The following is a 14,024-nucleotide window of genomic DNA, read 5'->3' on the forward strand; positions in this document are numbered from 1 at the left end:
ATTTTATTAGTTCTCCAAAATTTATACTTTTGTAATTTCCCAAATCTTTACTTTCATCTCTTAATCCCATCATCTTCTTTGTAAGCTGAGGAGGATATATGTCACCTCAGGACACTGTGATGATTGCCTTAACTGCACAAATTGTTTGTAGAGCACGTGTGTTTGAACAATACAAAAACTGGGCATCTTGTAAAAAGAACAGGATAACAGTGATGTTCAGGGAACAAGGGAGGCAACCTTGAACTGGCCGCCGGTGAGCCGGACGGAACAGAGCCATATCTTTTCTCTTTTGCACACAAATAGGAGAGATATCGCTGAATTCTTTTTCTCAGCAAGGAATATCCCTGAGAAAGAGAATGCGCTCTGAGGGTAGGCCTATAAACGACCCCCTTGGAGGCGTGCCGCCTTTTACGGTTGAAGCCGAAGGGATGAAATAAGCCCCGGCCTCCTGTAGTGCTCCCAGGCTTATTAGGAGGAAGAAATTCCCACCTAATAAATTTTGCTCTCAAACCCTATTTCCTGATAAAATGTTATCAATGACTATGCATGCCCAAAATTTTGTTAGCAATTTTAACTTTAATTTTAACACCATCCTGTGCTCTCGTCCAGTCTCCATTTGCTTTGTGATATTCTATTACCTTGTGAAGTATGTAATCTCGGTATCGTGATGACAATGGTGGTTTTGTTGAAAAGAACGAGAGATCAGCTTGTTACCATGTCTATATAGAAGGAAGAAGACATAAAAGACTCCGTTTAGTTCTGTATTTGAGATGCTGTTAATCTGTGACCTTACTTTCAACTTTGTCCTTGCAAGAGACATGTGCGAAGGTGATTTAAGGTTAAAAGGATTTGGGGCTGTGCAGAATGTGCTTTGTTAAACAAGTGCCTAAAGGCTGCTTGTGGTTAAAAGTCATCACCATTCTCTTAAATCTCAAGAAAGAGAAAAACATTTGTCTCCTGCCCCTCCTTGGGCAATGGAACGTCTCCGGGTAATACCCATTGTGTGCCTTGTTTACTGAGTGAGGAGAAACCACCTTTAGGAATAAGGTGGGACTTGCTGGAGCAACACTGCTAAAAGGTTTATGGAGATGTCGCATATACATCTCAAGGCACAGCATTTTCCTTTAAACTTGTTCATATTACAAGGATTTTTTCATATGTCTTACTGCTGATTTCCTCCCTACAATAATCCTATTGTCCAGCCACTCCCTTATCCTTTTAATGACTAAGATAATTCTCAATAAATCCTCAGGGAACTCAGAGGCCGGTGCCGGCGTGGGTCCTCTGTAAGCTGAGCACCGGTCCCCTGGGCCCCGCTTTTCTTTCTCTACACTTTGTCTCTGTGTTTTATTCCTTTTCTCAAGTCTTTCGTTTCCACCTAACGAGAAACACCCACAAGTGTGGAGGGGCAGGCCACCCCTTCAACTTTTCCCTTTAGTTTAGTAATTTTGCTTTTTCTTTCACAGTATCAACAAAGTTTTCAGGATACAGCTCAGACTTATAGTCCTTCCATAAATGGTCCTAAAATCATTTGTTGAGGATTCCAGTTAGCCAGCTAGGCTATCAGGAGGATTCCATTTGTGGAGGATTCCAGTTAGCCAGCTAGGCTATCAGGAGTAACAGTGAACACATTGCAATTCACAACTGCAATAGCAACTATGTTGTGACTGTCACCTGGCCAACACGATTGTAAAAGTCATAGATTATAGATGAACAGCAATTTTTAAGAGAAGTTACATGTGAAAAAATATACATCTTAGAATTTATGAAATTTGGAATATAAACTGTGGGGCATAGAAGCAAACATCTATAACTGAACTAAAATTCTCTCAGGCTTGCAACAAAACCTGTTGTCAGGGAACATATGTTGCTATGATTTGAATCCTTTTAACTATACTGATAGATGTTTTATACTCTAGAACATGGTCTATCATGGGAAATGTTCTGTGTGCACTTGAGAAGAACGCATATTCTGCTGATGCTATGTAGAGCCTTCTATAAATGTCAAATAGATCACTTAGGCTGATAATGTTCAAGTCTTCTATATGCCTACTGATTTTCTGTCTATTTGTTCTATCTATCATTGATGAAGGGGTGCTGAAATCACCTATAATCATAGCATGCCTACCTCTTTCATCTCTACCAGATTTCTCTGTATTTTGAAGTTTAGTTATCATGTGTATAAATGTTTAAGATTCACATGTCCTTTTGATGGATTGGTTTATTATTAAATGATTATATTCTTGGCAATATTCTTTACTCTGAAATCTACTTTTTCTTATAATAACATAGCCAATTCTTTTGATTAATGTTACTGTGGCTACCTTTTCCAATCTTTTACTATTTACTTGTGTGTGTCATTATAGATACATATGTATACACATACACACACACACACATACATATTTTTATTTTATTTTATTTTATATATTTTTTGGAACAGTCTCCCTCCGTCACCCAGGCTGGAGTGCAGTGGCACATTTCATGGCTCACTGCAACTTCCACCTCCCGGGTTCAAGCGATTCTAGTGCCTCAGCCTCCCAAGTAGCTGGGATTACAGATGTGCTGCTACTGTGTCCTGCTAATTTTCATAGTTTTAGTAGAGACGGAGTTTCCCCATGTTGGCCAGGCTGGCCTCAAACTCCTGACCTCAAGTGATCACCTCGGGGTCCCAAAGTGCTGGGATTACAGGCGTGAGCCACCATGCCCGGCTAGTGTCCTTATATTTAAAGTACCTTTCGTATAGACAGCATATAGTGAGCCTTGCTTTTTTATCAGTCTGATGATCTGTGTCTTTTTATTGGAGCATATGTGGGACACATTTTGGTACTGGAAATGATGTTTAAAAAAAAAAAACCTGTGACATATTTATGGGAATATTATTGTTGTTCTTAATGTAAATAACTTAGAAAAGTAAAATATGATAAATATGACAATGTATTTTGTGTCTATATTTAAATTATACACAGAGAGACAGACTGTATTATCTTCCTAATAATTCCACTATCCATATGGTGCTAATACTCATGCACCTTTTAAAAACTATATTGATTTCTTATATCTGCACGAAAGATTTTATTTTTTCACCGGTTTTTGCCCTGTGGTCAATTCAGTGTATGTACTGAAAAATGATATAATCTATGTGTTTGTTGTTTTAAACAGGAAAATGTATACAGTTTACAAATTCTCATGATAAGATAGTAATGATACTACTAGTAGGAATAAAGTTGGATTCTTTCTCATTTCCTTAAGAATCTAAAATTTAAAAATCTGACCCTTCAAGAGTAAATTTTATGCTCTTTTCTTTGGAAGATGATGGACTATATAGGCCCAAATGATATAGATGATGCAGTACCATGAATGATGGCCCTTCCCAAAAGATATGTCTAGGTGATAATCACTGGAATCTGCAAATGTTACCTTATATGGAGAAAGATGTGATTAAGAATCTTGGGAGGAGGCATTTATTCTAGATTATCTGAGTGAATTCTAAATGCCATCATGAATTCCTGTAAGAGACAGGCAAAGAGGGATTTGACTGAGGCTCACACAGAAAGAGATACGAAAATGAAGCCAGAGCTGAGAGTGATGTGGCCACAAGACAAGGATGAGCAGGGCATGCCAGTAGTCACTAAAAAACAAAAAAAGCAGAAACAAGTTCACCACCACCACCCCTCCTCTGCCCACCACCCTCCAGAGAGAACATGGCCTTGCTAATACCTTGATTTCGGACTTCTGGCTTCCAGAACTGTGAGATGGTAACTTTCTATGGTTTTAAGCTGTCAAGTACATGACAATTGGTTATGATAGCCCTAGGAAACTGATACAGTTGATTACTTCACTGTATCCTTTGTTTAAATAGTCCATTATACCCCATCTTTTATCTTCAGGAAGTTTTTTAAAAATCTAACCAAATTTCTCCTATATTGTAATTGGCAGAGCCATACACTTTCTGGATTGAAAGGAATCTTATAAGTCACATAGTCCAACTTCCCTTGGACTACTACTCATATTTGAAAATCATAGCTCCACAGATATTTACCCATTCAAGCCATTTCATGTTTTCTAGCATTGACTTCTATATGCTAAATCAGAATAGCTTCCATCCAGTTCTTTCCTTGGAATCAACTCAATTTCTTTTACATGACATTATTCCAAAGGTTTAGTTATATCTATCATTTTCTCTGCCTGCTTTTGTTTCTTTGGTCATTAACAGAAATTGTTATCACAAATGTTATTTCACAAAAGAAAATTCCTAAAACAGAATTTAAAGAGGAAAGGCATTAGGTAGATTGTTTAATTCAATCTCTCTTTTATATAGAATTCTATTTTCCCACATTGCCAGAAATGGTCAGTTATTTCATCATGGTATAACATCTATTTGTGTGTGTGTGTGTGTGTGTGTCCTTATATCATGCTCAGATCTCCTTTTTAATTTTTATGCATTAGTAGGATTTCTAACCTTTATGAGACAAACTAAGCTATGAGACAAACTAAGCCTTTAAATACCTGAAGAAAGCTACTGCTTCATACTTTGACAAAGCATTTTCTACTCAACATTGAAAAAATCAATGCCTTCAATAATTCTTCAAGAGGCATGGTGTTCTGATTTTTCAATTCTCTAGTCATTATTTTGTGTAGGCATTTTAGTTTTATAATGTATCTCTTAAGATAAAAATCCTCAAACTAAAGCCAATAATCTACATGTTTTATTATCCATATGTCTTAGCTGGGCTTCTATGGGATTCACTGCCAGTCATAGTTCTACTAATACTATTCTGTAGTATACAATTGAAGTAAATGTGTCCATCTTGATTATGTTAAATTTCATCTTTTATTTATTGCTTTTATTTTTTAATTTTACTTCTGATTTCTCTAGAATTATTAATTTCCCAAAGTTTAGTGTCATTTTTAACTTATGAAGTCTGTTCTCTTTAAATTCATGCAAGTTATTTATAAGTGCATATTCTAGTAGGACAAAACACTTAAGTCTTATAATGATATTTTCAGAGTGATAGTGTTTTATTAATCACCTTTTGAGTGAGATTTTACAAAAAGATAGGGACAAATGGAACCTTAACATTTTGGTCATTATTGCTCTGTATTGTACAGAAGTAGATAAGAATTGTTTGCAAATTCTATTCAGAAATCAAGATTTATGGAAGTCATAGCCAGAGCAATCAGGTGAGAGAAGAAGTAAAACATATCCAAATAGAAAAAGAAGTGCAACTATCTCTGTTCACTGAGGATATAATTCTATCTCTAGAAAACCCTGAAGACTTTGCCAAAGGGCTCCTGGAACTGATAAACTACTTCAGTAAAGTTTCAGGATACAAAATTAACATTCAAAAATTAGTAGCATTTCTATACACAAATAATGTTCAATCTGAAGCCTAATCAAGAGGGCAATCCCATGTACAATAGCTACACACACACAAAATTACCTAGGAAGACATCTAATGAAGGAGGTGAAAGATCTCTATTAGGCCGGGCGCGGTGGCTCACGCCTGTAATCCCAGCACTTTGGGAGGCCGAGGGGGGCGGATCACGAGGTCAGGATATTGAGACCATTCTGATTAACACGGTGAAACCCTGCCTCTACTAAAAATACAAAAAAATTAGCCGGGCATGGTGGCAGGCACCTGTAGTCCCAGCTACTCAGGAGGTTGAGGCAGGAGAATGGCCTGAACCTGGGAGGCGGAGCTTGCAGTGAGCCGGGATCGCACCACTGCACTCCAGCCTGGGCGACAGAGTGAGACTCCGTCTCAAACAAACAAACAAACAAACAAAAATATCTCTATTAGGATAACTACAAAACACTGCTGAAGAAATAATAGATGACACAAACAAATGGAAAAACATTCCATGCTCATGGAAGAATCAATATTGTTAAAATGGCCATATCAGCCAAAGCAATCTATAGGTTCAATGCTATTCCTATCAAACTATGAACGTCATTTTTCACAGAAGTAGAAAAACTATTCTAAAATGCATATGGAACCAAAAAAGAGCCCCACTGGCCGAAGCAATCCTAAGAAAAAAGAACAAAGTCAGAGTCATCACATTACCCGACTTCAAACTATCCTATAAGGGCTGCAGTAACCAAAACAACATGGTACTGGTACAAAAAGAGACACATAGACCAATGGAACAGAATAGAGAACTCAGAAATAAAGTCACAAACATATAGCCATCTGATCATTGACAAAAATAAGCAATGGAGAAAGGACTTCCTATTTAATAAATCGTGCTGGAATAGCTGGTTAGCCATATGCAGAAGAATGAAACTGGACCCTTATCTGTCACCATACACAAAGATTAACTAAAGATGATTCAAGTTTTAAATATAAGACACAAACTACAAGAATCGAAGAAGAAAACCTTGGAAACACCATTCTGAACATGGGGCTTGGGAAATAATTTATGATGAAGTCCTCAAAAGCAATTGCAACAAATACAAAAATTGACAACTGGGACCTAATTAAACTAAAGAGCTTCTGCATAGAAAAAGAAACTGTCAACAGAGTAAACAGACAACCTACAGAATTGGAGAAAATATTTGCAAACTATGCATCCAACAAAGGCATAATGTCCAGAATCTGTAAGGAACTTAAACAATTGAACAAGCAAAAAGCAAATAACACCCATTAAAAATGTACAAAAGAAATAAACAGACACTTCTTGAAAGAAGACATACAAGCAGCCAACGAACATATGAAAAAATGTTAATCATCACTAATCACCAGAGAAATGCAAATCAAAACCACAGTGAGATATTATCTCATACCAGTTGGAATGGCTATTAATAAAAAGTCAAGAAACAATAGATGCTGGCAAGGCTGTGGAGAAAAGTAAATACTTATACACTGTTGGTGGGAAAGTAAATTAATTCAGCCATTGTGGAAAGCAGTTTGGGGATTTCTCAAACAACTTAAAACTACGATTCCACTCAGCAATTCCATTACTGGGTATATATCCAAAAGAAAACAAATCCTACCAAAAAACACATGAACTCATATGTTCATCACAGCACTATTCACAATTGCAGAGACATGGAATGAACCTAGGCACCCACCAACAGTGAATAGAAAAAGAAAATGTGGTACGTATATACCACGGAATACCATGAGTCATAAAAAAGAAAAAAATCATGTCATTTACAGCAACATGCAGCTACAGGCCATTAACCTAAGTGAATTAACACAGGAATAGAAAACCAAATACTATATGTTCTCACTTAAGTGGGAGCTAACCATTGGGTACTCATGGACATAAAGATAGCAACAGTAGACACTAGGGACTACTAGAGTGGGTAGGTGGGGAGGGGGACAAGGGTTGAAAATCTAACTATTGATACTGTGCTGAGTACCTGGGTGACAAGATCAATCATACCCAAAACCTCAGTATCACAAAATATGCCCAGGTAACAAACCTGCAAATGTACCCCCTGAATCTAAAATAAAAGTTGAATTAGAAAAAAAAAAAAAAATCAAGAATTATAGGCTGGGTGCAGTGGCTCATGCCTGTAATCCCAGCACTTTGGGAGGCCAAGGCAGGTGAATCACCTGAGGTAAGGAGTTTGAGACCAGCCTGGCCAACATGATGAAACCCTGTTTCTACAAAAAATACAAAAATTAGCCAGGCATGGTGGCACTTGCCTGTAATCCCAGCTACTCTCCATAGGCTGAGGCAGGAGAATTGCTTGAACCTAGGAGGCGGAGGTTGCAGTGAACTAAAATGGCGCCACCATACTCCAGCCTGGGTGACAGAGTAAGACTCTGTCTAAAAAAAGAAAAAAAAAATTATTATACATATCTCTGTAAAATAGTTTAGTAATTGTTATTCTAAATGAAGCCAGAATATATATGTATATAGTCACAAGATAACTGATGGCAAAATATATATAAAATTTTGTCATATGGCTTTAGAACTTACCGATATGCAATTTATTAGATCAATTAATGGCTCTTTTAAAAAAATATAAAATACTTCAATCTCCATCACTCTGGTTTTTCTACTATTTTCTCATAATTCTTTAAAGGACCCTGACATTGCCTTTGAGCTGACATCAAAATTTGTCTCTGGAAATCTGGTATATCATTTAGTTGGACTTTAAGATATGAATGCATTTTTATTAAGGAATGTCCCCTCATATTTCAATATACTCTATTAGTGTTTTCTCCTATTTTCCTTTAAATTATAACTCATTTCTAAAAATAAAGGATAGAAACTCAGCAAGCAGCATACCTTTATTTATTTTAACTGTTAGCACAGCTGTTCCTAAAGTGTGGTCTCCTAACAGGCAACATAAGTATTACCTGGAAATTTGTAGAAATGCAAATTATCAGGCCTCACCCCAAACTTACTGCATTAGAAGGTCTGGGGGTAGGTGACCCCCACCAATCTGAACTTTAAAAGCCCTACAGATGATTCTGATGCAAGTTAAAGTTTTAAGATCCACCATGTTGGGTTAGAATTATGCTGAAATTTATGTTGTTACTGTAAGGTTTTGAAGTAAAACATTCTAATTGTATTTCTTAGTTACTGCATTTTATACTTTTATGACATATTTGATTAAAAAATTGGAAAAAGAATAATAATGAAGCAGTTAATATAATTATAGTGTAACTCACAAAATCAACCAAATAACCAACTTATAGTGTTTATTTTCTCTAGCACTTTTATGGGCTCTGAAGTCCATATGGAAGAAGTTGAAATTACGATCTATGCTACCTCAAGGGAACTAACATGAAACTAATAAGCGTTTCTTTTTGTACAAGAAATGTGCATTAAACAAGCTGTGGACATGATTATATAATGTGCTTTTTTATGACTTAACCTATAAGTGCTTTCTTTTCCTTTTTTTTTTTTTTGAGATGGAGTCTCACTCTGTTGCTCAAGCTAGAGTGCAGTGGTGTGATCTCTACTGCAACCTCCACCTCTTGGGTTCAAGCGAGTCTCCTGCCTCAGCCTCCCTAGTAGCTGCGACTACAGGCCCACACTGCCACGCCCAGCTAATTTTTGTATTTTAGTAGAGACAGGGTTTCACCATTGTTGCCCAGGCTGGTCTTGAACTCCTGACCTCAGGCAATCCACCCGCCTCAGCCTCCCAAAGTGCTAGGATTACAGGCGTGAGCCACCATGCCTGGCCCCTTTAAGTGCTTTCGAGGTTAAAAGGAGAGAAATAATATATACAGTAGAGGAATAATTTTAAAAGGTTAAAAGCAGGCATTTGATTTCAGTCTAAAATGTAGCTACAACTTTATTTGGTAGATGGAATAAGACACTTCAACTTAGGAGAAGTGGGAAGTACAGAAACAACAGAAGATCTAAGTAAAACTGGGGGCTGGAGAATCATTGTGGATTTTAGTATTGTGTTGATGTGCGAATAGTGTTAAAATTTAAGCTAGGGCTGTTAACCTTATATCGATAATTAAGACAAGGTTTTGGATACTTCTGTTAGATCTACAATTGTCTGAAAAATAATTTGTGCCATGGAGTTTGTGTGTGTATGTGTGTAAGGATGAGGGCATCTGTATGTGTATCAAATGTTTTGTTTCTAGGGAAAGAATTTCTAAGCTTTTATTCTGGTTTCAGAGAAGTCTAAGACTCTTCCTGATGTATACAGACTAGTGCTAAGATGTTTGAGACCTTAAAGATTTTAAGGCTATGCTATTTTGAGAATTCATAAAAGATCAGTTCTTAAGACTTGTGCAATGAATATACTTAGGCAGTGGAAAACAGATATAGTTCTCTGTCGAGATTTTATTTGAAGACCACCATAATAGTTTTTCTAAGAATAGTAATGATAAAGCAATTTGGAGAGAATTAAATTATAAGCTATGTAAAATTGAAGTCTTTAAAAGGCCTATAATTTGGGAATTCCTTATTTATTTATTAACACCCTTGCAAGCAACCTCTCAAAAGCTCCCTTTACATCTTTGTTTCTAAGTGTGTGTGTATGTGTGTATTACTGAAGAAATGATTTCTGGATCAGAAAGGTCTAGTTTACATTGAATTGTACAAACAATGATGTAAAGTTTGACAAACCTTGAAAATGTTGTGATTAGTTTTTGGTGCATTGGAAGGCCAGTTCTGGTGGCTTGTTCAATGAAAAGGTTTAGGCAACAGAAACAAATATAGCTTTTTGTCAAGGAAATTTTCTTTGAGGGAGATTACAATAGTTCTCTATAGTAATGACAAAAATAGGGCAACTTGCAGAGAAGTTAGTAAGCTGAGTAAGTATTGTGTCTTTAGCAAAACTTATCATTTGTATATTTCTTATTTCTTGATTAAGAAGACTCTTGCAACCAACCTTTTAAAGGCTTCCTTTACCTCTTTGTTCCTAAGTGTATATATAAGGGGATTCAGCATGGGTGCAATGATTCCATAGAAAAGAGAAACTATCTTTCCCCGGTCTTTGGAACTGGGTGAAGGTAGTTGCAGATACATGGAGATAGCTGTACCATAAAAAAGTGACACCACAGTTAGATGGGAGCCACATGTCCCAAATGCCTTTCGTTGACCTTCAGCAGACTGAATTCTCAACACTGCTTGGACAATAAAAGCATATGATATAAGGACAAGTGTCATGGGTATTAGAAGGAACAGCACGCTGATGAAGAATAGTTCAGCCTCATTTGCTGTTGTCTCAACACAGGGCAACTTGAGCAGAGCAGGGACTTCACAGAAGAAGTGATCCACTTCTTTGTGACCACACAGTGGCATCTTAAGTGTCCAGGTGGACTGTAATACTGAATTGCTAAAGCCACTAATCCAGGATGCAGCTGCCAACTGGAGGCAGAGCCTCTGGTGCATGACAATTGAGTAATGTAGAGGCCGACAAATAGCTACAAACCTATCAAAGGACATCATGGCCAGAAGAAGACATTCAGTGGAACCCAAGGCCAGGAAAATGAAAAGCTGGGCCACACAGCCACCATAACTGATTACTTTCCTAGTGTTGCATATGTTTACCAGCATTTGTGGAACTGTACTTGTGGTATAGCAAAGGTCCAGGAGTGAGAGATTGCTAAGAAAAAAGTACATAGGGGTGTGGAGTTTGAAATCCAAATGTGACACAAGAATTATTGTCAGATTGCCAAAGATTGTCAAGATATAGGAAAACAGAAACATCACAAAGAGTGGAATCTCTAGCCATGGTTGATCTGTGAAACCTAACAGAATGAACTCCTGTGGGACACTCTTATTTACGCAATTCATGTTGAATGGTTCAACTCTTCACTCTCTGAAATACAAGAAGTCAGGAAGTTAACAACACACTTACTGATTTTGTCAGCTATAATCATTTTGCTAGCAATTTACATAAAATTACAGACTGATCCAATTAATGTGAAAAAGTATTGATAAAAATATAAATATCCATCCAAGTATTTAAAAATTGTTTATATATTTGTAACAGCATATCAGCAAAGTGAATTTCAAGAATCCTTTTTTTTTTTTTGAGACAGTTTTGCTGTGTTGCCCAGGCTGGAGGACAATGGCAGCATCCCAGCTCACCACAACCCCTGCCTCCATGTTTCAAGCGCTTCTCCTGCCTCAGCCTCCCCAGTAGCTGGGATCATAGGCATGCGCCACCACACCCGGCTAATTTTGTATTTTTAGTATTGATGGAGCTTCTCCATGTTGGTCAGGCTGGTCTCAAACTCCCAAGTTCAGGTGATCCGCCCGCCTCAGCCTCCCAAAATGCTGAGATTACAGGCGTGACCCACTGTGCCCGGCCTAATTTCAAAAATCTTAAGCCATATGTTCAGTTTCCAAATTGACATAATGTATCCTTTGATATTTTACTGTTTGTAAATGTATTTTTTACATTCTTCCTACCTAGATATCTACTGTGAGGTAGATGTAGATACAGTTTCCTGTCATTTGAATTCATTCTAATTTCTCCTCAAGGCCAGTGATTGTAGGAATCAGTTAAAATTAATTAAAGGCACCTCCCATTATTCCCCTTCCCTCAAAAAAGTCATGTAGACAGTATCTAGTAAGTTATCAGACACAATTTAAGGAGACACATCCTTTTCATTTTAGAAGCTCATAGAATTTGTATAGATTCCTTAGCAATATGATATTTGAAGTTGACAGGCTGGTCTCATATCCCTACCCTCTCTAATTAGTTACATTCATTATATTGGAATGCTTCTAACCATTTGATCTCCACACTTCTCATTTGTAAAATGAAGATGATACAGTGGTCCCCCTTTATCAATGGGGGATACATTCCAAGACCACCAGTGGCTAGATACCTGAAACTGTGGGTAGTGCCAAACCCTATATATACTATGTTTTTTTAAATACCTACACAACTATAATAAGGTTTAATTTATAAATGAGGCACAGTAAGAGATTAAGAACAATAATAAAATGGAACAAGTATAACAGCTCCACACCCCCATTTATTGTAATAAATGTTATGTGAATGTGGTGGCCCTCTCTTTTTTTCTCTTCAAAACACCTTATTCTAGTGTATTCACCCCTCTGTGTTCTGATAATCTGATAACCGAGATGGCTACTCAGTGACTAACAGGCAGGTGGATGCTCTAAATCAAGCTTGTCCAACCTGAGGCCCACGGGCTGCATGCAGCCCAAGATGGCTTTGAACACATCCCAGGACGGCTTTGAATGTGGCCCAACATAGATTTGTAAACTTTCTTAAAACATCATGATATTCACTGATGACTGAAAAAAAAAATGCATCAGCTATTGTTAGTGTTGTTGTATTTTATGTGAGGCCTAATACAATTCTTCTTCCATTGTGGCCCAGGGACGACAAAAGATTGGACACCCCTACTCAAAACAGAGGAATGATTCCTGTGACTGGGTGGGACAACACAAGACTTCATCAGGCTATTCAGAATGGCGTGAATTTAAAACTTCTGAATTGTTGACTTCTGTAATTTTCCTTTTAATATTTACAGACCGTGGGTGACTATGGGTAACTGAAATTGTGCAGAGCAAAACCACAGATAAGGAAGGACTACTGTAATATTTTTCTAAGTTGTCTTGATGTGAAGTATAAATGATGTGAGGTATAAACGCACACACTGACCCTAGACTCACGCCTTTAGAAATGGAGAAAAGTGGATGAAGGGAACTATAGTGATCCAAGGTCTGAGGTGCTCAGAGAGGAATTACTTATGATTTTTAGAACTTTAAATTTCCTAGGGCTACCAATGGAAATGACTATGCCTGTTAAAACTCAATATCTGATTGCCTTCTTAACCCACAAACCATCAACTCCAACAAGAGGGGGTCATAGTAAGCATATGATGTGAGTATAAATGTGATCTTTACTGTAAATTGCCTAGCAAAGTGCCTGGCACATAGATGCACAGCCATGTCAGAGAAAGTACAACAGTTCTGCAGGAACTCTGAGATGCTTTGAGTAGAGGCTATTCAGCCCCATACATTTCCTGGAGGGACTAATATGCCAACTCTACCACTAAACATGTATTCATCCCCCCCAAAATCTTAATGGGACACTTAATTATTGTATTACTTTATCAATATCAGAATATTTGTTTTTCAATTTCCTTCATGTTCAGCAAAATGTTAGCAATGTCAATTTTAATTTTTCTATTTTAGAACCATTCGTTCCCTAAAAAATGTCTCCTTGACTCTCACATGAAAAGAAATTTGAGATTCGTAGTCATAGATGTGGATATGAAATGATATTCAAATGTATTTTTAAGTGAAAGGAAGTTACTTAACATTTGTATAGCATGATTCCATCAATTTATAAAAAGAATATAATATTAGTATAATATATATACACTAATATATAAATTAAAAACTACCTTGAATGATACAGAAGAAAGTATTACTCCTAGGAAATCAAAATGGTGGTGAGTAAAGCAGACTTTACTAATAAATTTACCTATTTTTTGTTCAAGTTTTTAATAAGCAGGCATTACTTTTGTAATATATTTTTTTAAACGACTGTGCTGACCAATTTATTCTCTGTATTCTACTTTCAGACTAGCATTGCTTTAGTTAAGACTTTG

At 36.9% G+C, this 14,024-nt stretch overlaps 1 protein-coding gene and 1 long non-coding RNA gene across 2 annotated transcripts; one reads left to right on the forward strand and one right to left on the reverse strand.

Moving 5' to 3' along the window:
* The first annotated feature begins 525 nt into the window (after positions 1–525).
* LOC117086885 lies at positions 526–1,330 on the forward strand. The gene is made up of 2 exons (XR_004438606.1): positions 526–909; positions 943–1,330. It is a non-coding gene; the product is annotated as an uncharacterized LOC117086885 (long non-coding RNA).
* An 8,888-nt stretch (positions 1,331–10,218) lies between these two features.
* LOC117086883 (olfactory receptor 2B2) lies at positions 10,219–11,223 on the reverse strand. Its single transcript, XM_033216486.1, has one exon. The coding sequence runs from the start codon at positions 11,221–11,223 to the stop codon at positions 10,282–10,284; it is 942 nt and encodes a 313-aa protein (XP_033072377.1). The 3' UTR covers positions 10,219–10,281.
* Between the last annotated feature and the right edge of the window lie 2,801 nt (positions 11,224–14,024).

The sequence above is a fragment of the Trachypithecus francoisi genome, unplaced genomic scaffold, assembly GCF_009764315.1.
Source record: "Trachypithecus francoisi isolate TF-2019V2 unplaced genomic scaffold, Tfra_2.0 Lachesis_group10, whole genome shotgun sequence".
Classification (NCBI taxonomy): Eukaryota; Metazoa; Chordata; class Mammalia; order Primates; family Cercopithecidae; genus Trachypithecus; species Trachypithecus francoisi.

Excerpts from the sequence above, each read along its gene's own strand:
- LOC117086883 (XM_033216486.1), bottom strand. The coding sequence starts at position 11,223 with ATGAATTGCGTAAATAAGAGTGTCCCACAGGAGTTCATTCTGTTAGGT.